The 24,822-nt window shown below is 48.9% G+C and overlaps 1 protein-coding gene across 6 annotated transcripts in view; it reads right to left on the reverse strand.

Annotated features, from left to right (window-relative positions):
* The window catches only part of SRGAP3 (SLIT-ROBO Rho GTPase activating protein 3), a 251,994-nt gene that overhangs the window by 71,575 nt on the left and 155,597 nt on the right, over positions 1 to 24,822 (reverse strand). For 5 of the 6 annotated variants that reach the window (XR_002178216.3, XM_019944655.3, XM_019944656.3 and 2 more), the window contains exons 4-7: positions 20,612 to 20,674; positions 7,761 to 7,946; positions 2,959 to 3,087; positions 1,245 to 1,466 (exon numbers count right to left, since the gene is read on the reverse strand). Coding sequence is in view for 5 of the 6 variants with exons in the window: in XM_019944655.3 (XP_019800214.1) it covers positions 1,245 to 1,466; positions 2,959 to 3,087; positions 7,761 to 7,946; positions 20,612 to 20,674 (600 nt within the window). In the remaining variant the exon portion in view is untranslated. The remainder of the gene's footprint in view (positions 1 to 1,244; positions 1,467 to 2,958; positions 3,088 to 7,760; positions 7,947 to 20,611; positions 20,675 to 24,822) is intronic. The other variant, XM_073787605.1, reaches the window with a different exon arrangement.

Raw genomic sequence — 24,822 nt, forward strand, 5'->3', positions numbered from 1 at the left:
TGGTGGTAAGGAAGCAACTGCCTAAGAGAAGCCAGTGAAAAGAACAAAGGATGGGAAACAGTCAGCAGAGTGGCCCAGCAGGAAGATGCTTGAGAGAGAGGCAGGCATGGGGCAGCGGCCCTCTCACAGGGGCCGCTGAGAGAGGAGGGGAGAAGAGAAGAAGATGAGAGAGCGATACTGTTCGCCTACACCCATTCCCACCAGGGCTCTCACTACCTGTGGGCTGGGCTGCCTGCCGTAACTTGGCTGAGCTCATAAGGGACAGCAGGCCTCTGTTCTTTACCACTAACTGGGCAACCCGACCCTGCAGTCACCAGCTGATGAGCCAAAGGGCTGGACATGAGGGCACAGGGATGGGGCAGGAGCTGTGGGGAAGCCCGGCAGAAGGCATCTCTTGCAAATGAAGAAAGTGGGCAGAGCCACTGGAGGGTCCAGCAAATGCCATCGTTAAAGGCGCCTCCTGGTCCCTCCCTGCTAAGCAGGTACAGCGACAGCCCAGCTGAGCTCCCACTGGGATCCAGAGGCTGGCTGGGTCCCCCTGACTCTCGTGTGCCTGGGGGGAGGGAACGGGGCCACTAGGAGAAAGTTCTGGGCACATGTCCCTGGGGTAGAGATGGTGGAGATGGGGAGGCAGATATGACACCTGGTGGCTCTCTCCGTTGGTTCCAGGGACTGGGGCCTGAGCCCTGGAGAGAGGGAGGAATGACATGGAAAAGCTCAAGGAGCTATTTTCATAAGAAGTTGTGTGAAACTCAGGTAACTAGTGTGCTGCTTAGGGGCTAGTGAAGAGCGCCTTCTCCCATTTTTTTTTCCAGAACATAATGAGGATGTGAGCAGCGCAAGCCCTGAAGAAAACTGGGTTGGCTGGTACTCCGAGGGCTCACGGCACTGGAGCACAGGTCCGAGTGGCTCTGCTGAGGCCCCGCCTTCGGTGATTTGAGGCCATCCATCCGAGGGGAGAACGTGAGATGATTGTCTGTGTGCAGATGTGGGACTCCCTTGGGGTCTTCTAGACATAGCTGCGAGGGATTTCATGGGAAGCTATGGTCTCGCAATTCTGCAGGTGGGGGACTTGAGCTGCCAAGATTAGGGTATTCGTGGTAAACTCCTCAGCTAGGGAAGCCCATGCACCAAGAACTTGACCCCAGGCCTCTCCGCTGACGTTCTCCTCCCACTGATGCTCTGGGAGCCCACGGGAGACAGATGGAAGCAACCTCAAGCATGGGCTCCTGGGAGAAGCCTACCTCGTCCCCCATGTGGGGCTGGAACTCAAACTTGAGGGGGGGACAGAAGACCTGGTTGCACATGTCCATGACTGTGTGCTTGTCACTTCGGGAATCCAGGTTGTCCACCGCGTTCTCGATGACGTCCAGCCCCTCATGGCGAGAGGTCTCCAGGTTGTACTCGGCTGAGAGGTAGGTCCGGAAGGTGCGGGCCAGGCTGGCATGAAAGCCCAAATCACAGCACTTGGAGAGAAGCACACACAGAAGGTGCAGGTGAGGGTGGTGACATGGAGGTGGGGCCGTCACAGTGACTTACGACTACCTCCTATTCCATGGTCAAATCTTTCATGCTGGAGGCCCTCATGCACTTTGGAATCTTACCACACAAGTCATGGCAAAGCCCTTGGAGGGAGCGGGGGACTGCGATCTGGGCAATGACAGTGCTCCTCGCGGCTCCCCAAACTCACTGCTTTCTTTCTCATCTCCAGGCCTTTACACACGCATTCCCTCTGCCTGAAGACTCTTCCTCTCTCCTCCTGCCTAAATACTCTTCCTTTGGTTTCAGTTTAGAGGTCACTTCCTCCAGGAAGCCTTCCTTGATGTTCTCCTCACTCAGAGTTCACACCAGGTGTCCCTCATCCAGGTGTCCACAACTCCCTCCACCTCTCTCATGGTAACACCCACTGCTTGGCATTACGTTTGCCTTTAATGCATCAGGGTTATGTAGGCTGAGCTCCATGAGGACAGACCCCCTGGCTCTTATCCACTGTTGTACCTCAAGAGCTAGAGCTAGAAGGCACTCAATAAAAATTTGGTAAATAAAAAGATGAAAGGGTTGGGTGAAAAAGAAAGCTGAAAGGTAGGAAAGAGGAGGGGTCTGGCCCCCGGGCATTTGGAAGGCAGGACCAGGCAGCTCCCTCTCCTGGGGGTGGTGATAATGGCGATAATGGGTCCCCTCTGCAGCCAAGGGAAGAGCGGTGACCCTCTGACTTCCTGACGGGATACACCCAGGCCAGAGGAAAAGGACGCACCCACCCTCAAGGAAGCCTGACCGAGCATCTGCTGGGCCGGATCCCTGTCTGCATGAACACATGCGAAGCAGCCCCAGCTCTGTCACAGATGATGCAGGAGCCTCCCCGAAGGCACCACTCACAGAATTCTTTCCCGAAACCTCATTGTCCTACCAGTGTGTCCTGCACAGCTGGTGCTCAGCAGTCAGTGTTCCATTTCCTCTTGCTTAAACTGCCTGATTTCTCCCAACATAACATCCCCAAGTAAAGCTGACCTGTATAATTTTGTCTCGTTCATTGTTTTCTTCCGTATGTGTGTGTGTGTCTAGTGGACTGGACCCAGGCGTGTTAAACAGATAAGCATCTTTACCACCCTGGGAAGTTCCCCAGGGCATGAACTGTGTACGATCACCCCTGTACCCCCAAACCCAGTAAAAGACCTGGTGTAGAGGAGGACACTTGGAAAGTGCACGCTGAATTACAACTGCCCAGCCCAAGTGTGCAAGGGCCGCCAGAGGCCCACTCCCACCCATGGAGGTAGAAGCCACAGGGTGATACTCCTTCCCAGGCCCCAAAGGCTCCCTGTCCTTCCCCTCCGTTAGGGCTCCAGGGGCCACTGGCCGCCCCATATGCCAGCTAAGGACAAGGGCCAGCCCTCCCTCAGCTGATGACTCGCACCAGGCGGTGCAGGACCCTGTTCAACCCCAGACTCCCCAGGAGCTCACGTCGATGAGGTCAGAGACATCGTGGATGTAGTATTTGCTTATAGCTGCGTTGGTGGCCGCCAGATTCAGCAAGTAGTCGTTCCGGGCCTTAGTGCATTTCAGCTTGTTCTCAGAATACTTTGCCTGCCTCTGGAGGAAGGAAAGAGTGGATGTGAAAGCAGAGCCGCTGATGGGAGGGATTTGAGATTTTCTTTAGGGTCACTGCCTGCGATCAGCTCCCCGCACGGCCCTGGAAAGCCTTACTCCATGGGCCAGGTGAGTAAGATCTGGACCCCGTACTCAAAAAGCTCACCTGACACTGCACATGTGCAGCCATCGTCGGCAATGTCGGGTAAGCAGTGGCCTTTTCCGGGAGTGTAACTAAGACCTCCGGAGGCCCCTACTCAACACCCCCAGAGGCTGCCCAAACCCGGACGACAGCCTGTGAAGCCCTCCTGACCTGGCTCTTCCTCCACGCTCCTGTCATCCCCTCCTCTGCACGTCCTTTAAGAGGCCAAGTTCATTCCTGCCTCTAGACTCAGACCCATTCTCTCCGGCTGGCAGGCCAGCCTTCCAGGTCCCTGCGTGGCCTGCTCCACGTCATTCAGGTCCTTAGCCATGGTCACACAGTCGCATGGGCCTCTGACCACACAACCGTGTCTAAAATGTGTCCCCGGCATCTTGACTGCCTCCTCCCCACATTCTGTCCTGCTCTATTTTTCCCATTCATTTAATCTTTGTTCAATTTTTAGTGATTATTTTCATTTTTATTTAATTTTTAAGAGACTCTTTTTTTAGAGCAGTTTTAGCTTCACAGCAAAATTGAGAGGAAGGTGCTGAGATTTCGTGCACACACCCCTACTCCCATACACACACCACGTCCCCCCAATATCAACACCCCCCGGCACCAGGTGGTACATTTGTTACAATTGATGGACCTATACTAACACATTGTAGTCACCCACAGTTTACCTTAGGGTTCAGTCTTGGTGTTGTACATTCTGTGAATTTGAACAGATGTATAATGACATGTATCCATCATTAGAGTATCAGAGCAGTTTCCCTGCCCTGCAAATCCTCTGTGCTCTACCTGTTCATCCCTGTCTCCCACCTAACTGCTGTAACCACTGACCTTCTTACTGTTCCATAGTTCTGCCTTTTCTAGAATGTCATATAGTTGGAATCGTGCAGTATGTAGCCTTTCCAGATTGGTTTCTTTCACTTTGTAACATGCATTTAAGGTGCCTCCGTGTCTTTTCATGGCTTGACAGCTCATTTCTTTTTAGTGCTGAATAACATTCCATTGTCTGGATGGACCACAGTAACTTAGCCACTCACCTACTGAAGGACATCTTGGTTGCTCAAATTTTTCATAAGTACTTTTCACCACCCCAAATTACATTTTTTACCTCTTTGATTACTTGATGATTTTCAGGGTCCCCTGCTAGAAAGTAAGCTCTGTGAAGTCAGGGACTTAATGGTCCCTGTTCATGACTGAGCCTACAGCACCCAGAACAGTCCCTGCACGGGCAGCATGAAGTGATTGCCACTGGCTGTCTGGTTGTGCGTGGTGGGGAGAGGCGGGGTGGGCAGCCAGAGGTGCAGTCTCGGCTAGGAGCTGGACCGCCTCCCTGGGAAGCTGTTTCTGTTCTGGGCCATCCTGGGCAGGAAGCAGTAAAGAGTCCGTGGGTTACAGAGCTGTCCCCTTGCCCCCTTCAGACAGATGAGTCCCACTGCTGAGGAGAGAGACAGCTCTCCTTAAAGAAACAGGGCTTCTTCCTACCTAGGCACTCTCAACCTTCCTTCCTCCAGATTGAGTTTGCTAGCTGTTCAGTAGAGATGCCCCCATTGTCAGCCTTTTAATTCTCTTCAGACATCTCCTCTGACCTTTCTCCAGGGTTCACTTATTCTGGGAATTTCTAGAAACAAACTTCTGGTTATACCCTGTACCAACCACACACCCACCCTCCACAGAGAGTTTTGAAATTCCTGGCCCATTTCCAGGGGGCTACTATAACCCTGAGACCATTTTCAGCTCTTCATGGACTCATAAAATTTTATGCCTGGAAAGGATACTTGAAGATATCTTACTTTAATTCATCCATTTTATAGGCGAGGAGATGAAAATTGAAAAGAAGTTGGCTGTCCAAGAGCCAAATGGCCAGTTAGCATACAACTCTGAACTAAAACTTAGTCTCCAGACCCCACTAACCAGTGCTTTCTCTACCTCTCTACATATCCCCTCTATAGCTACCCCCCTATGTTGTAGCTCCATAATTCCCTGCCTGGTTATCTTTTTTTTTTTTTTTTTTTTTGGGGTACACGGGCCTCTCACTGCTGTGGCCTCTCCCATTGCGGAGCACAGGCTCCAGACGCGCAGACTCAGCGGCCATGGCTCACAGGCCCAGCCGCTCCGCGGCATGTGGGATCTTCCTGGACCAGGGCTTAGTTGCTCCGCGGACCAGGAGCAGGGCTCGAACTCGTGTCCCCTGCATTGGCAGGCGGACTCTCAACCACTGCGCCACCAGGGAAGCCCCTGGTTATCTTATTTTTAACATTCATTTCTAGTATATTCACAGACATATTGTACAACCATCACCACTATCTAAATTTAGAATATTTTCATCACCCCAAGAGAAACCCTGTACCCATTAGCGGTCACTCTGCATTCTTTTCTGCCACGGCTCCTGGCAACCAATAATCTACTTTCTGTCTCTATGGATTTATCTACTCTGCACATTTCAAATAAATGGAATCATGTAATATGTGGTCTTTCGTGACAGGTTTCTTTCACTTAGCCTACTGTTTTCAAGGTTCATCCATGCTGTAGTCTGTATTCATTCCTTTTCATGGCTGAATATTCCCTTACAGGGATTCACCATATTTTATTCATCAGCTGAAGGACGTTTATTTATTTGGATTGTTTCTACCCTTTGGCTATTATGCATAATGCTGCTATGAACATTCATGTGCAAAGTTTTGTCTGGACACATGTTTAAATTTCTCTTGGGTGGATACCTAGGAGTGGAACTGCTGAGTCATATGGTAACTCTATGTTTAACATTTTGAGGAACTTCCAGACTATGTTCCAAAGTGGCTGCATCATTTTACATTCCCTCCAGCAATGTATGATGGTTCCAATTTCTCTACACCCGCACCGACACTTGTGATTATCTGACTTTTTTATCTTAGCCATCATGGTGGGTGTGAAGTGGTATCTCACTGTGGTTTTGAATTGCATTTCCTTAATAACTAATGATGCTGAGCATCTTTTCATGTATTTATTGGCCACTCATATATGTTCTTCAGAGGTATGTCTATTCAATTCCTTTGCCCATTTTTTAACTGGGTCTCTGCCTGGTTACTGTGGAGCATATTTTTCTTTGCCTTTGGAAATTACCCTGAATTTTTATTTTACCTGCCTTTCGTTACTTTGCCAGCTTACCCAGGTCCTGTTGGATTATGTTCCCACTCAATCTCCTATAATTTTTAAGAGCTGTAGGATCATATAATCATAGAATTAGTCTCATAGAAGCCCAAATAAACATCTGATGCAATGTTTGCAAATAGAAAGAGCTCAGGAAATGTTTGCTGATTTCATGGAATGAATGAATGCAGAGAATTCAACAAGAATATCATAGCTTTTTAAGAAGAAAGGAACCTTAGAAGTAACCCAATCTAGGATGACAAAAAGCAGCATGCACACTGCCCCTCTAAATTCCTTGGCCAAGACAGACATCATTAATTGATCACAGCACTGTCTTTAACTAAAGCCTCGAGAGGGCTCACAATCCTCAGCATAGGGCTCTGGGAAGCCACTATCAATTGATCAGAGTTGACATGAGAAAGGAGATTTGTTTGCCATCACTGTCAGTTTTTAAAATTGAAGGTCAGGGACTTCCCCGGTGGTGCAGTGGTTAAGAATCCGCCTGCCAATGCAGAGGACATGGGTTCGAGCCCTGGCCCGGGAAGATCCCACATGCCGCGGAGCAACTAAGCCCATGTGACCCAACTACTGAGCCTGAGCTCTAGAGCCCACAAGCCACAACTACTGAGCCCACATGCCACAACTACTGAAGCCCGTGTACCTACAGCCCATGCTCCACAACAAGAGAAGCCACCTCAAGGAGAAGCCCGCACACCACAACAGAGAGTAGCCCCCACTCGCCACCACTAGAGAAAGCCGGCGTGCGTAGCAACAAACACCCAAGGCAGCCAGAAACAAATTAATTAATTAACTAATTTAAAAATAAATAAATAAATAAAATAATATTGAAGGTCAGAGAGTCGCTGTACATGTGGCATCTTCAAAACTCAGCCTGACTCCAAAACTAGCACTTTCACCATGCCCTACCGAAGCACTTTCCCAGCACCAACACACAAGGATTCTCACTGGCCCGGCTTTGGCTTGGCGATGGCAATTTCTTCAGAATGGTTCTTTACCTGGTTCCCAGGTGCTGGTTGGTACGCCAGCGCCGTTCCCTCTTGTTGGGACACACGAAGTCCCAATCAGCCCCCCGGCCACTAAACTGACGTCCAGGGCAGGCCCCACCCCCACTAACGCCTGGTGATTCTTGCCAGAATGTGCTCGCTGGGCGAGAGTCTCATCGCAGTTCAGCTGTCTTGCCAGCTGAGTGCCTCTCCTGCTGTTGACCCTCGCCTGAGGCCTAACAAGTGTGAGCGTGACACTGACCTCCAAGACAGCAGACGCTGGCAGCATTATTCCAGCCCTAGTCCCTCAGGGTGTGGAGGTGGAGGCTGAGGCTGTGGGGAGCCTGGCCCTCCCCTTCCTTCCCACCCCGATACCCGGGGCCTTCACTCGCCTTCTCCTTCATCTTCTCAATCTTCTTCACGGAGCTACGGCGCTGGGGCCGGTCCTCATGCCGGAGCAGGTTCATGCTGAGGTCTCCCGACTTGTTGAACTGCTTCTCCTCCTGCTTCTCAGCCTCCTTCAGCTTGCTTTCCGCACTGATGCTCTCCGCATGGTACATGTGGTAGGTTTTCATGACCTGGAGACACACGAGTGTGGGAAATCAACAGGCTGTTATGGCCCAGCAAGGGTGGCCCTAGCGCTGGCAGCCCCCTTCCAAGTTCTGTGTTCCAGTCAGCTCTGTCCCAGCCCTCTTCCCATGACATGCTCTGAAATCCCACAGCCCTTTACTTTTGCACAGACGGTCTGAGGACTGGAAATGATGATCAGCAGCAGCAGCAGCAGTTTCATCATCATCATCATCAACAACATCATTAAGTGATTACTAAGTGCCAGGAATGGACCAGTAAAGAGGAAATTTAAAAGGGCCACCACAGGCCCCGGGCATTTTGGGGCTGTCAGAGGTGATATGGTGAACACGGCCTTCTTCAGCTGCCCTCTCCGGCCCTGCCAGCTGTGTCTCTTGTGTCCTACTCCCTCCCCACAGTGTCGCTGGAAAAGGCCCTCCTCAGGTACCCGCGGGATTTCTATGGGAACATCCTTCTTACACACAAATCGTTATCTCAGCTGTTTCCTTGAGTAAAATTGGCCTGTAAATGGCTCTGTTCCCCAAAGGAATATTATTGGGTAACCTAATAGATATTCTATGCTCTCAGAAATAAACTCATCCTTGGCTATAAAATGAATTCCTATAAAGAAAATTGCACTTTGCTACTCTACTTCCACATTAAGAGTTGGATATTGTTATATCAAGGGAATTTTTGAGTCAGAAGGAATCCTATACATCATCTAATCCAACCACCAAATTTTACAAATAGGGAAACTAAGGCCCAGAAGAATAGGGTGACTTATCCAAGATCATACAGTATTATCAGCATAGTTTCCAGACTTTACATCCATGGGATCATCATCACCATCAAGATACAGAACACTCCCATCACACCAAAAAGATCCTTCTTGACCCTTTCCAGTCGATCCCCACCCCTTACCCCAGCCACAGGCAATCACCGATTTGCTTTCTGTCACTGTAGATTGTTTTTGTGTGTTCTAGAACTTCATGTACATGGACCCATCGAGTATAAACTCTTTTACACCTACCCTTGCTCACTCAGCATAATTTTTTTGAGATTCTCCCATGTTGTTGCATGTATCAGAAATTCTTTTTTACTGCTGAGTAGTATTGCCTTGTACGGCTATACCACAATTTGTTTATCTGTTCACGTGTTGACCGTTATTGGGGTTGTTTGCAGTTTTTGGCTCTTACGAATAAAGCTGCTAGGAATGTCCATGTATCATTCTTTATGTGGACATATGTTTTCGTTGCTCTTGGGTAAATACCTAGGAGTGGAATGGAGGGTCATATAGTAAGTGTATATCTAACCACATTAAAAATCTGGTCTCAGACTTTTAATTCTATCATATCATACCGGTTCCTTAATTCATTACCATTTGTTCCTCAGATGTGAGTATTTGGGGCAGCCTTAGAGCAAGCTGGGCCAGGCCCATACCAACAGTATTCTATCTCCCAGTCCCCAAATAGTACACTTCCCTTTGCAATATCAAGTTTATGACCATCTTTCTATGCTAAGAAACACAAGAAATTTCTGGAATTCATGGCTCCTGAGCCTTGTTGGTCCTCTTCTCCTGTTGTTTGGGTAATTACAGCAGCTAATGGAGCACAAGCTTCCGCCTCGGGATGGGATGTGCTTCTGACAAGCCAGGCCCTTTAAGTCAAGGAACTCAGAATGAATTACTGGCCAATGTTATAACCTTATTCACTGTCATTTGAAGTCCTGTGAAGTGAGACTTTTAAATGAGGACTTCCTCTGTGATTCTTACTGTGAAATCACAGCATTGATCTGTTGTTAAGCAAGTCCCCTTTGTCATATGTCAGGAGTCAGTGGGGGCAACATCTATTGTAGAGCATGTCAGGTAAGAATATGGCCTCTGGCCCAAACGTCTGGGCTGAATCCTGATGCTGCCACTAACCGGCTGTGTGACCTTGGGCAAGTCACATAACCTCTCTGACATCTGCTCCCTCATGTATAAAATGGGGATGATAATGGCACCTACCTCATAGGTTTGTCGTGAGGACTAAATAAGTTAATTTTTTATAAGGTGCTAAAGGCAATACCAACCACACAGTAAAAGCCATGTAAGCATTAGCTGCTACCATCACCACCAGCATCGACATCCCTGATTTGGGCTGAGGGTTTGAAAATCTTGAACTTACTCACTTGACTTCAGGAAAATGCTCACAAACTCTAAAAAACATTAGCTAATGTGGAAAAAAATTATTCTACACCATGTTTCTCCCTCCTTTCATCCTGAAAACCTCCCCACGTTTCAAACCAATAAATGAAAAACTGAAATCAACTTTTCTTCTTGGGTCTTGGTGGAAAGACTTCTTCTCTGCATCCCACCCATCTCTGCTCATCTGCAGTTGCCCTAAAGCCTCTAGAGATGCCCTTCTTGCTGATTTCATCCACTCCTTACGCCAATACCTCTAAGTTTCTTTCTAAACAACTCAATGGACCAGAAAGTGTGTTGGATCAATGTGTTCTTGACATCTAGTGGCCAAAGGGGATGACTGCAGGTTTACAGATAACCAAGGCAGTTGCCTACTTTCAACCACCTTTAAGCCATGGCTCCTGGAACATAACGCAGCTCAGAGTCGGGAAGCCGGCTGAAGGCTGTCTCCGGGCCTCTCTCCCATTCTTGAACCTTCCCTCTACACCTCCACATTCACAGGCACCACTGCTTTCTTTGCTCCTCCCCCTCTATGTGATCCAGTTGGTAATTCCTGATCCCAAGAATAATGGTGAACTTGATCACTGGTGTCACTTACGTCAGACAGCTGCCACAAAAGAGCTTAACCTAGGGACCTCTCTGAAGTGAGTCTAACTATTTATGCCCAGAATCCTCTAAGATGTTTCCTTTATTTAATTACCTGAAACATGGGCTTCAGGATGAAAGGCCCTTAGTTCAATAGTCTAGAACAGCCTGCTCGGTATTGCCAGTCCAGGAGATGCTGAATAATATTTTAAAATTATCTATTACTTCACAGAGTTTGCAAACCTCTCTATTCATTATCACGAAGGAGCATTTCAATTAATCTTTACCCCAATCCTGGGAGGCAGCATGATAACAATAATAACAACAATAGCAGCTAACACTTACCGACCACTTACTACACACCAGGCCTAGTTCTAAGCACTTCACATATATTAACTCACTTATTTCTCACAAAAACCCTGTGACGTAGACTATATCATCCCTGCTTTACCAAAGAGGAAACCACGAAATAGGGATGAAAGGGTCCTCTGCCCCACAGGGACTCAGGAGACCCAGTTTTGAAACTTGACCTTCCCACCACTTGCTGGATGACCGTGGCAGAGGCTTGACCTCTCTGTGCTGCCTGGCAAAGGCCAGAGCGGGGGGGCTAGGAAAGAACTCAGTAAGCTGTGACTGTAGAGTGGCGAGCTGACAGCAGTGCTGGGGCGGGGAAGGGAGCAGAAGTGGATGCAGGAGCTGAGCTGAGGCCAAGTCACTGGGACCTGGTCTTCAACCCGGGCTCTCCAGAGGGGCCCTCAGAGGCACCCACCCAGCTTACTGCCAGATGGGCGTTCTCTTTCCAACCCTCAAGACCCTATCAGGGAGAGCCTTTCAGAAGAAGTCCAGCACAGGCTAAGAAGCACTATATAGGAACATGTAAGTGAGACCACTATTCTTGGCCCAAATCAGTTTCATAGGTTATCAGAGGCCCTCCAGAAACTTTGGTGTATTAACCTGTCATTGAAAGAAACTAAGGCCCAGAAATAGCAAGCATGTGGCCTAAGTCACACAGCAAGCCAGATGGCCGGGACTTCCAAGCTGTGGACATTGCCTTTTCTGGTGATCATGCTGCCTTTGCTGTGTACACTTTGCCTTTTGCATCTTCCCAAACCCTCAGATCATGAAAACAGGAAAGTACTATCTGTACAGCTCTTCAGATCTGCATTTAAATGCAAAAGAAGGCAAAGGCAATCTGGAAGTTAACAGCATTAATACAGGGACATGCTGGGGCAGGAAAAGGATCAGTTTTTAGAAAATAGGTTCTCAACAATGCAGTCCATGTACACTTCCTCCACCCCACAGGAAGGGCCATCCCTAGGCCACACAACAGTTGTGTATGAGGTGAGACCCTGGGCCAGGACATGACAAAGACACCCTTGAAGTACCCAAACTTCAGTCTGAGCGCCCACACTCTGTGTGGCCTACGTTCTCTGTAGAAATTATAATCACTGTCTTATTCCATTTGCACGTTTATAAACTGTCTCACCCAACTACAGTGCAAAGTCCATGAGGGCCAGGACGTTGTCCATGATCATAATCCCTGTATTAGGGCAGAGACTGGCACCCAGCAAGTAGCAATATATATTTGCATGAATGAGTGGACGACAGCTGACTGGCTGGCTGGATAAATGGGTGGGTGGATGGATGGATAGATAAGTGGGTGGGTGGGTGGATGGATGGGATGGAGGGAGGATAAAACAGGGGAGGTAGATTCTATTGCCTTTGCTCTGCTGAATATATTTGGGGGTAGGGCAACAGCTACACCTTCAATCATTTAATATTTATTGAACAGTTCATTATGTGCTAGTTACTGCACTCGGTGCCATTATAGGAAACACTACAATGTAGAAGGCAGATATGGTCTCTGCCCTCACAGAATACACACCTTAGTAGGGACACAGACAGTTATGCAAGTGATTATCACAGGGTGTGATAAGTGCACGGATGAGGGGGGTACAGGGTGCTAAAGGAAGGCTTCCTGAGGAAGTGATATCTAAACTGAACCTTGAAGGAAGAGTAGCTATTAGCTAGGTGAACAGGGACTGGGGTGGGGATGGATTATTCCAGACAAAGGAAGCAGTGTCAGCATTAAGCCCATTAGAAGCAGGAGCCAAACAGGTTTGAGGAACAGCTTACAGGTAGAACATCAGGTGTTTGTTTGCAAACCAGCCAATGGAGCCACTTTCTCCTCCTTCCTGAGCTCCTCCCCCTCAGCAGACATCTGTTGTTGCTCTCTGCGTAGGATCATCCAGTCCCCCTCCTTCTGGAACATCTTCCTGATTTTCTTTGAGGAAATCCCCCAAATTCCGCTCCACCATTCTCATTCCATGTGGTTCATGGGAAACTGACACTACCCCCCAATCCCTGGGTACAGGGCAGCCGACCCAGGCCTGACCTATCAGTATGCATGATGTTAATCTGGCCACAGCGATGGGACCCCACGCAGGCCAATTAGAGACAGCCCTGGGCTTCCGCTGGAAACACCAGGAAGGGAGTGTTCACTTTCCACTAGGGGGCGCTGAGCTGATAGAAAGTGAGCTTGGGAGGGTGGGGAAGAGGGATGGACTTGGGCCAACTTTGTCACCACAGGGGAGAAGCCTCCTGCAGAGGAAAACAACACCAAATAAGGGAGGGGAGGATGGAGGGAAGGGAGGGAGGGAAAGGAAAGGAGGGGGAAGGAAGACAGAAGGAAGAAGGAAGAAGGAAAAGTGAGGGAGGGAATAGGATAAAATGGAGGAGACGCAGTTCTGCTGCCTCTGATCTGGTGAGTGTATTGGTGGGCGGAGTGGCTACACCTTCAATCATTAAATATTTATTGAACAGCTTATTACATGCAGGTATGATATACCAGGTGCTGCCAACAGTACTGCGTGGAAGGCAGATAGGGCCTCTGCCCTCAGATTATTCACTCTACTGGGGAGACAGACAATGAAACAAGTGTGTCAGCCTCCGAGATTCAATAAATTGCCATTTTTAGATATGTCAGGTTTTCCTGGCTTTCCGTCTCTTGCTACTGAATGAGTCCCAAAAGGCAGACTTCCTTCCCCGCTAGCTTCCCCACTACCCAGGATCAATCCTGGTCTCGACTGGCCACACTTAGTGCCTGACTCACAAACACTGACCGGCTGAACAGGGGCTGCTCCCCGTACCCGGCTTCCTGCTTCTCTGCCTTGCTCTCCACCTGGGAAACTCCACTGTCATTCAGCTCCAAATCCAATGCCATCTCTTCTCCATTCACACCGTGTCCATATCCCCACTGACACTTGTCACATGGCGTAGCCACATCCCATGCTCTCGACACAATGATGATCAGTAAACGTCTGCTGAGTGAGTGAAGGAATGTCCACGCAGGAGAGCTGAGGCAGGGAAGGAGGTTGTCTAGAAGGAAAGCTTGTTCCCCCCATTCTTCTTAGGACCACCACCATTCCTAGATGACACTGGGCATACGCCCTGGCCAGCAGCTGTGACAGTCCAGCAGGGCCTGCCTTGCCCTGAGTCAGAGACGCGCCCTCGTCTCCCTCCCTGGGCGGCGTGGCAGGAAGATACAAGCCTGAGAGGAGCCTCAGAGTTCCTCTAGATTCGTGCCTTCATGCCGCAGATGGGGAAATCGAGGACCAGAGCCCAGCTAACTGGCACTGCGTCAGTGTTTCCCAAAGTGTGTGACGGGAACCGCTTGTGTTACTGAGGTGATTTCAGGTGTTACGCCTTTTCAGTTCTCTTGGAATCCTTCTGAGTGTATCGGGAGGAAAAACTCAGTTTGGTGCTCTCATGTCTAATGCCTGCTTTGAAGGCACTGGCAAGAATTAACCCTGTTTTTTCTTCATTTAGCTTATGGAACCTTTCTATTTATACCAAGTTGTTTTTCATTTGCTAATGTGAAGTATCATTTCCTTCCAAAATATATATATATATAAGTAATTTATATGTGTATGTTTATATAACTAGTTGAATGTATTTATGTAAGTAGCTTTTGGGAGTAGACTTGGAGCAGGCTCCGCCACTCCCCCGCTGGGTGACCTTGGGCTGGCTACCCAGTCTCTCTGTGCCTCGCACCCCTCATCTCTAAAATGGGGTGGTAATACTACCACCTACCTCAAAAGTGAACAGAGGATGAAACGAATTAAGACACTGGGCATTTAGACCAGTGCCCAGCACGTGGTAATCACCATATAAAAGTGGAGGCTCTAATTATTAGTGATATGAAACAATCTCCAAAACATAACCGCAAAAGCAAGATGCAAAACAGTAGGCCCAGTTGTTGCCACTTGTGCGGGATATGTGTGTCCATGTATGCTTAGTGATGAATTAAATATCTCCGCAAGGAGCCACCAGCTGAACTAGAAACTAGTAACCAGGCTTGTAGGGGAGGAGGGGGAGAGGTGGGCAGCAGGAGACATACTTCTCACTATGTATCTTTTTGTACTGTTTATCGGGTTTTTTACAAAATGCATGCATTATCTATTTCTAACTTTAAATATTCAACAATTTTTTAAAAAGGAAAAATACTGGCTCGAGTATGTAACGTGTAATAGACGGCAAGCCTGGAGGATAGGAGAGCGATCAGGAGGTGGCTGAACTTTTTTAGGCAAAATATTCTCAGAGCTCGGGCTGGCCTAGTGGCATTGTAGGGGAGAGGAGAGAGGAAAGATTTAGAAGCATAAATGAAAAATATTTATGCTTCACCCTTTCATAAAACACACAATGATTTAACACTGGCGTTCACCAGGCACTGTGCTATACTCTATGCCACTCACTCTTAGAATCCAGAGAGATGAGGTGGTGACACTCCCATATTCTAGGGAGCTGAGGCTCAGCGTGTTTAACAAGTGACAGCGCCTTGAACCCAGGTCCATCTGGCTCTGAAACCTGTGCTATTTCCAGTACACAAGGCTGCTTACCCATGCATTAATTATGACCGGGAGAGGGTTTTTTTTTACAAAGGAGTCAATTTAAAGAAAATTATTAAGTAAATGGCATAGGGCCCAGTGACATGATGAAACCTCAGTGTTTATACCTCAGTGATGACAGATGTCAGTCCAGGAAGACACACAGTGAGCCTGGGAGGGAGCTGGGGCCAGAACCCATGCTGCTGGGTCCCATCTCAGGCTCTCTCCACCACTGCATCCCTGAGAGTGGTCATCAAGAGGGAGACACCTTAGCAAAAATTTGCCTGGGGGCCCAGAGTTGATTTCATACCCCTGAGCCCAGCGCACAATCAAGTCAAAGCTGGAGTAGGTAAAAGGTAGAGCCCATTCATTACTCCAATTGGCGTCTACCTGTCACCAGCAGCAGTTGGTGTGGATGCTCCTCAGGCCCCCTCCACGTCACCCTGAACCAAGTCTCAGGGGCCCCACTAGCAGTGCTGGGCTTGGAAGACAGGCCCAGCAGCCCTGCCTGGGAGAGCCTGGAGCAGGGCTACTGAGCCCAGCAGGAGGGGCCCGGTGGCAGATGCTACAATGTTTGTCAGTGCAAAGCACAACAGGTGCATTTCATGATCTAGAACTATATTGAAAATCTGAACGTAGTTTTAGCTGAACAATGAAAACAGAGTGCTTTGTTATTGTTTTGTTTTGGTTTTGCTTCTTCTGGAGCAAAGACTGGCACACTGGCCCACATTCTCACCCTCTGCCCTTCTTTCCTCTCAGGTCAATACACGATGATCAAGAGCTATATATTGTGTCAGGCTGATGGGAGTCTAGGGAAAAATACGTGAGGTGTGACGTGTGTGGGGTGTGTGTGGGGGTGTGTGTGGGGGTGTGTGGGGTGTGTGTGGGGTGTGTGTGTGTGCGTGTGTGTGTAAGCACTGGCATGTTTTAGAAAGGAAGGCACCTCAAGGTGATGAGGACTGGGCAGAGGGAAACCTTGTTGAGTGAATGAACGAATGAACCAACGAACAAATGAACCTACAAAATGCCCAGCCCTGCCGTCTTCTCTGTGTCCTTCCTGGTCCCAGGTGGAGACAAGCCTTTTCCCTAAAGTAGGAGACAGGTGGCAGTAAGCATTCATCTCTATCATCATTATGCCCAGTACCACCTCCTCTAAAAAACATTGAGAGAAAAAACGTGGGGCTTACTGGACAGTCCTTTCTCTACATCATTTCCTCTTTAGTCCCTGTGGTCATGACGCCGGGGCTGGGGGAGGAGGGAGCATCTAAAGGCTTGCATAACAAGGCACGGTAACCAGAAAGTGCTCAAAGCAAATCTCTAGTAACGAAGCGTGGCATTGGGGTCCAGAGCGTCCTCAGCAACTGGGTGCTGTGGTGGACTGTTTGCAAAGACGGCCACAGTAGTTGCCCGATGGCCTCAGGGATGCCCCTTTGCATCGTCACTTCGCAAGCAGTTTACTTCTCCATCCCACAGCTCTGGGCTTGGCTGTGTGACTTGATTTGGGGAATGAGATATTAGCAAATGTGACACAAACAAAGGCTTGAAACCGCACTGGGGTTTTCCCATTTGGGGCTCTTTTTTTCAATGGCCAGGAAACTGTAGCCACATCAGTGGCCCCAGTTGAACCCAGCCCAAATCACCAACACACAGAATCTCGAGTGAATAAAATGCTTGTCGTTTTCAGCCACTGAGTTTTGACAGAAGTTGTTATGCAGCAGTTGATAACTGATACAAAGGCCTTAAGCCAGGCTTTACTTCTTTGTGCCTCAGTTTCTTTATCTGTAAAATGTGTGTCAATTAAATAATGTGTATAAAGTATCTAATACAGTGTGAGATACATTCTGGCCATGGTTGTTATTATTATACTTGTTTTGAGGTCCAAAGACGATATTTGACTTGGCCAAGCTGGGAGGTGGTGCAGCAGGAATTCAAACCCACCTCCCTCTGTAATCGGTTTGCTCTGCCATGATCCTGTGTTGTCTCTCCTGCTCAGAATTCCCTTTCTCTTCCTCTGTCCCCCTGTGCTTTGTTAATTCCTACCCATCCAAAGGCACCAGGCCCAGAACTCACCTTTGATCACAGTAGCCCCAGCCCTTTTCTGAACCCTCAGTCAATCTCTCACACATGCACAAACTCTACCCCTCATTTCTTCGCTCAGTGAATATGTATTGATTGCCTACTGTGTGCCAGCACTGCCCTACTGGGACAGCTGTAGAGAACCTGGCTCAGCTTCCCCAGGCTCACAGTCTAGGTGCCCTCCCTCCGAGTCCAGGTATCCAGCACACGCTAGGCTCTGTCTTAGGCGGTGATATCACCAGTTCACAAGTTTACTCTCATTTCCCTGCACAGATTCTAAACTCCTTGCAGGCAAAACCAGTTTCTTTCACTTATTCATAGATCCTTCCCTCCCTCCTTCAACAAGTACCCTGGGAACACCAAGGATGTACAAGACACTTCAAATACCAACTCTTGAAATGTTCACGGCCGGCTGCTATGTCTCCTGTGGTGCTAAGTCCACAGAAGGCAGCCCCAAATATCTGAATTTAAATGAATTTCTGGGCAACTACTGAAAACTCAGTGCAGGCAGCGAATGACCTGGTGGGGGGCAGGGGGTGCTGTTGGCCCCACCGTGTTCTCACTTTTCTGCAGCACATGGCAAAAGGAGACAGTGGGGAGGGGCTGGCCCTTCCTTCCCCACCAGCTCCAAGGCCATTGCCAGGCTGCTGGGAGATGGCAAGCAGGGACCAGCCTGCCTGCCTGGCCTGTGTGTCTAAGGCCAGTGTCACTTCTGTCCAGCCACCCTGCCCCATGGCCAGCAGGGACACCCGTGTGTGGGCACCAGTGTCATCCTCCTGCTCCCTGACCCTCCTGCCCTATCCAGCCTACAAACTGGAGAAAGCTTCTATTTCCAGCCCACATTTCACTGAGAGTTGAAGTGACTCGCCCAAGACAAAACAGCTGGGTTCAAACTGAGGCCTTGGGCCCTAAGCGCAGTGCTTCTCACCAAGATCTGACTCCAGGGAGTGTACGTGCCAACGGAAGAGACAGGGTGGAGACATTCAAGATAACATAAGGGGTTTTTTTAAACTGCCAAAGGAATTTGAGGCCCAGCGGTGACGGCTTGCTCAAGGTAGTGGAGTTTGGTCTGGGTTTGAAAACTGAGTATGACTCAAACAAGCAGAGGAAGAAAGAGGGTGGCTATAGGCCGGGGAATCTACAGGGGTAAAGGAGCCAAGAGGGGAGAAATCTGGGGTGAACAGAGAGCACCCAGGAGGGGAGCCCAGCTGGAGCCCAGAGGAAAGCTTAGAGATCTGGGTGGGAGTGGCTGGGGTCCTGGATGTGGACCCAGTTGCTGGAACACTGTGGAGGTGAAGTGCCTGAGAAACATGAAAAGGTCCTCAACAGGGGAACAAACCCTCTGCAGAATTCTGAGGAGAAACATCTCATCTGGTTCCCAGCCTTGCCCCTTTACCACCCGGCTTCTCCACCGGGTGCTAAAGTGGGAACAGACAGTCCACTTCACACTCGCCAGGGAGGTGGAGATAGCAGTGGTGAAGGGACCATGGGAACCTCTGATACGCTGCGCCTCTTGGTTCTCTTTGTCCTGGTCATGCTTACATATCTGATCCCCTTTAATTCTCACAAGGGGGTGTAAAAAGCAGGTATTATTATTTCTATTTATAAACTGTATTTGAATCCAGGTCTCCAGCTCCAGAGTCTGTGCTGTAAACCACAAGGTGATTTCCCCACAGTCCAATCTGACTCAAAGTCATATGTTTTCTCCAGCAGCAGTGCTTCCTTTACCCCAAGCAACGATCCATTAAAAAACTGTCAGGGTGCGAGTTTTTCTCCTTAACTTGGAATCACAGAAATGTGTGTTTCAACTTTTATAGACTAATCTCTAGGAACTCTCACCCCCATTTTACTGATTGGGAGACTGAGGCCCAGAAGATCGAATGCCTGGCCCAAAGTCCCATAGCTGGTTGGAGTCTGAGGCAGGACTTCCAACCTGAAGTACAGGCTCTTGGGCAAAGGTTCTTGGCCCCTGAGAAGTCTACCACCTGCTGGTTGCACAGAACATGGACTTAGAAAGATAACAATACCAAAGAGAGGGGCCTCTTACAACCTGCTCTTCTTCCCCTCATACCAGAGCTTTTCAAATATAATTTTAGCAGCAGAATCCTCCCCTTTTAATGAGAAGCTTTATGAGGAATCTCCACATACTTAAAACATAACAGTTTTTCTCTGGCCTGATTGCCTTAGGAATGGTGGGCCTGTAGTTCTGTCTGCTGGGCCTCCCCACCCTGCTCCCCCAGGCTGTCACTGGGCCTCTCCTCACTCCTCCCCACGGAAGCCCATGGCTCCTCAAAGCACAGGCTGTAACTTCCCTCACTATAACCACTGTGCTTGTGTTCCCCATCCACTCACTTTCTCAGATTCTAACACCCATCCCAAACCCAGTTAGATCTTGCCTCTAAGCAGGGAACAAGGTCAGTTCTGGGCCAAATTGTGATGTTCTGAAACTATTCCCCTGAGATGGTGAGGCATGCTCATCCACCCCCCAACCCCTACCCTCTGCCCCTCACGTGACCCTCAGAAGAGTGCTCCATTTTGCAGATGAGAATACTGAGACCCAGATGAGCTACCTGCCCGCCTGAGGTCCCACAGTCAGTAAGGAGCGGGCCTCAGCTTCAGCCTGTCCTACCTGACCCGCGCTCTCTCCACTCCAGCTTTGCGTCTTCAGGTTTGGGAGGTAATACATTCCCACAGCTGGCAGGTAATCTGGATCTCTGTGAACTTTTACAAATTAAACATACCCGGGGCCCCTCCCCAAATGTACTGAATCAGAAGCTGGGGCTGTGAGTCATTACATCCCATCGTGATGACCCACTGTCACTCAGGCAAAAGACACAGCAAAAAGGCCCAGGGTCACCCCAGATCTCTGGTCAGCCACCCCCCTGTGCTGGGTGCAGAAGAAAGGGGGCCCAATCCCAAACAGCAGCGGAGCCTGAGCGAGACTCACCGTGTAGAGCTCATTGGTGACCTTCAGGAGCTCCTCATGCATCTGCAGGCCGATCTCCTTGCTCTGGAATATGGAAGAACAAGCGTCAGAAGGGCAGAAGGGAGCTGGCTGCACTGACCAATTTCCTCTTCAACACAGAAAGGGCAGTAATGCTTGGGGTGGGGTGGAAAGGGGTACAGAAAATGACATAAACTTCATCGACCCAGACCTGAATACCTCAACTCACATCCACAGAACAAATCCACAGAGAGTGGCTCCTTAAAACAGGAATTCCTGGGCCATATAAGTTGGGGAACCCTACACATCCCCTCCTTACCTTGATGTTTCACAGAGACACCATATTAAAGATTCTGAGAAGCCCCACAGCCAATCAACCTGTTCAGCTTTCTGTAATTCTGGGTGTCTTCAGCTGATGTGACTAGAGTGTGTGTCCCTAGCTCAATACTCACTAACATCTCATGAGACTGGGGTTCCAAAGAACCCAGTATGAGAAATAATGATCTAGCCTCTCAATTCAGTGAGCAGCTCAGGTAAACAGACAGCCCACTGGCGCTTGAGGCAGGGGGTCGGCGTTCTTGCCTGGCTGCGCTGCCGAGTAGTCACATGGCCTTGGAACCTAAGTTCTCACATCTATAAAATAAAAAACTTTAGAAAGCTCCTTGAACAAAATGAGGCGGGTCTTCTTACTGCAGAACTTTTCAGAGGCTTTCATGCCCTCACGTGCATGGATTTTGGGGCTGTAGGGTGCAAGTTTAGCTGACCTCAATCCAAACAATGAAGTGACATACATATTTAGTATATTGAGGGACATGAGTCAGAAAACAACGGACAAATTATCTCCAGGTTCCCTCCAGCCTGAAGATTCCAGGATTCTGTTATTTTGCATATTATTATTATTACAGTCATCCCTCCATATCCATGTGTTCTGCATCCAAGGATTCAACCAACTGCAGATAGAAAATATTTGAAAAAAAATTCCAGAGAGTTCCAAAAAGCAAAACTTGAATTTGTCTTGTACTCTACTGCCAACTATTTACATATAGCATTTACAGTGTATTTGTAACTATTAACATAGTGTTTACACTGTATTAGGTATTATAAGTAGTCTAGAGATGATTTAAAGTATATGGGAGAATGTGCATAATTATATGCAAATACTATGCCATTTTATACAAGGGACTTTGAGCATTGTTGGATTTTGGTATCACGTGGGGGGGGGCGGGTCCTGGAGCCAATCCCCCCCCATATTGAGGGATGACTGTGTTATTATTATTATTAGGGGGAGGGGAAATGCTCTCCCTGTTTGCCCAGGCCATCATATGAAACTTCTGTATTGACAATGGAAGCCCTGCTCTTGGCCCCTGACAGCTGAGTCATCCTGTCCTCTCTCTCAGCTCCCTCAGCCTCAAGCATGGCCAGCGGCTGACTGGCCTTCCTCTGGCTCCTTCACAGGTCAGAGCCCCCGGACTCTGAGGTCGCTGAGGAAGGCTCAGTATCAGACATGATGCCTTCCCAGGCTCTTCACCTGGCCCACTGCCTTCCTCTCAGCTTCTGGCCCTGGATGGCCAAGAATCACCCATGTGAAGGCAGTCCCTACAGGAGATCTCTTAGATCTCCTAAGAGATAGCAAGGACTCCAGGGCAATTGCAGAGATCTGTTTAGACCTCCCTCCAGCTCTGGCGACTAAAGCAAGGAGACCCAATCCAAAAGCACAGTAGAGTCTCGGCAGAACTTTCTGTGCAGAGCTCCGGGAGAATCTTCGGTAGCATCCTGGGCATCTACAGAGGTGCTCGATGAGCCCAAGGAGCTGTCCCCATCTCCTTCCATTCTCCCTGAGTCTCAGCCGGTACCTCAGCCTCACCTGTGGCCCCTCCCCCTGACATTTGCCTCGGACTCTCTGACACCCTCCAATGGCCTCCTCTTGGTCCTCGGTCTGGCCAACATCTCTGACACCCAAGATTCAGTTTCTCACGTATTTGTTTTTATGATCCAACTTTTTTGATAGGTAATAAATGCACACGGTTAAAGGAACTCTAACAGTCAGCAAGGTAAAAAGTGAAAAGTAAGTGTCCTGGGCTCCCAGAACCCCACCCAGAGGCAAGTGCTATTAAGTTTCTTCTGATACCTTCCAGAAACAGTCGATGAATATACATGCATACAGTTGGATAGTGTCTGGTTTTTTTTTAACACAAATGAAAGTATTCTATACAAGCCTTTGTTTCTTGCTTTTTTCCACCTAACAATATAACTGAGAGATTGTTCCTTGACAGGACACGTAGCTCTTGCATCCTCTTTTTCTAATAGCTGCTCGGGGTTCCATACACCAGATGTATCGTAACTAATTAACTAGCAGGTTGTCTCCAGTCTCTTAATATTCCAAACAATGAGACAGTGAACATCACTGTACTCTGTCACCATGCACGTGGGCAGGGACCCCTGTCAGAAAAATTTCTAGAAGCAGCTCTGCTCGGAAGAGTCCAGCCTTCTCAGCTCAGCCCCAGCCGGCTCCCCACGCACTGCTGACTTCAGCTCCCACTTCTCGGGCTCCATCCTGCATGACCTCAAAGACCCATATCTTCAGCTGTTGCAAAACAGTACAGTTTGGATGGCGCCTCATCACATCAAATTCAAATTATCCAAAACAAAGTTGTGACTTTTCCTCCATCTCCTCAAGTTCAGTCAATGGGATAATATCTTCCCAGACATGGCAACTGGAAATTTGGAGCTATTTTTGACACTTTTTAAAAAATCCCCCGTCCTCAATCCAACCTGTCAGTGCATCCTGCCTTCGAACCACCCAGTCCTTTGTTTTCTGCAGCAGGCTATACCCGTTCCCTCCCCACTATCCATTCTTGCCCTTCCTGCTTCCTAACAGAGACGTGAATTTGGCCCTGCTTTCATCCCTCCAGCCAAATTCTTTCCAGGACATCGCTGACCCCCATCCCGACTCAAGATGGTAGATTCTGTATGTGTTGTTAGTCTGGGGGTGAGTATTTGACAACTGCATGGAAGAGGACTTAGAAGGTTGAGGGGAATTTCAGCTTTCCTACTGAGTGCTAGCAAAAAAGCATGGAGCCCCAGTGGCTCCCACCAGGCCTCTTAGGACCAGGAGAGGAAGCTGCCTTGGGTGGCAGAACAAGAAACCTAGCTGCTAATGACCTCCAGAGAAACTGGTTGAACTGAACCCACAGCCTGCCTCCCGGTGAACTTCTACTTCTGTGGATTTACTAGTTAAGCTACTTAAAGCTGGGTTTCCTGCCATTGGCAGCCCAAAGCAACCTAATGGATGCATTTCCCATCACCAGTCCCAGAGCAAGCAATGTCATCATTGCAGGACCCAGATTCGTGAAGCCGCCCCTCAACGAAGTCCTGACTCTGGTTCCCGATTCTGCATGCCCATTCCAATGTCATTTCCTAGAAATGCATTTTACTGTGTCCCTCTAAGGCTGCCTCAGTGCCTATGGGATCAAGACCCAGCTCTTTAGCTTGACTTTCAAGGCTCCATACAACTGGCAGAGGTCTGGTTATGGGGTGGAGAGGGCTGAATTTCAGAGCCACAGAGACCGGGATTGGAGACAGGACTTTAAACCATTTTACCTCTCAGCATCTTCGCTTCCGCGCCTGTAAAATGAGTGCCCGTTACTGTCCTTCTTTGCATTTATAAAGGGAAGTGCAGTGATCTTGCTTGTTTACTTGTTTATTCATTTGTCATTTGTTTCCCCCACTTGAAGGTAAACCCCATGAGGGCAAAGAGACTTTCTGTCTGGTGGTAGATGCTCATATCCCCCAGCTGCTGGGACGGCTGGCAGCAGACAGCCCCCAGCCAAGAGAAAGCTTCAGGGATGGCATCAGAGGATGTGGTGACAAGCCCTCCAAAGACCGACACCTCATCCAAAGATGGATCTATGTGGGGCATAGAGGCTGGTCTCTCCTGTCTCAACCTGGACAGCTCTAAAGGGTTGTGCTCTCTTTAGAACTCCCCGTAGGGCTGGCTAAGACCTTAAGTAAGCCTGCCTGCACTATAGCTTAGCTTCACTCAGCTTCCTCCCCCGCCCTCCCTAGGGGGTGGATCCCAAATACACTCCCTAATCATTCTGCTAAGATGTTAAATTCAGGCCTCAGAGTCAGCTTCCCAGGTACCCAATCTGCAATGTCTCACCTCCCCACTCTTCCCGGCAAGCCGTAGAGCCTGTCGCATAGTGGGTGTTCAT

This window comes from Tursiops truncatus, chromosome 10 (assembly GCF_011762595.2).
Source record: "Tursiops truncatus isolate mTurTru1 chromosome 10, mTurTru1.mat.Y, whole genome shotgun sequence".
NCBI lineage: Eukaryota > Metazoa > Chordata > Mammalia > Artiodactyla > Delphinidae > Tursiops > Tursiops truncatus.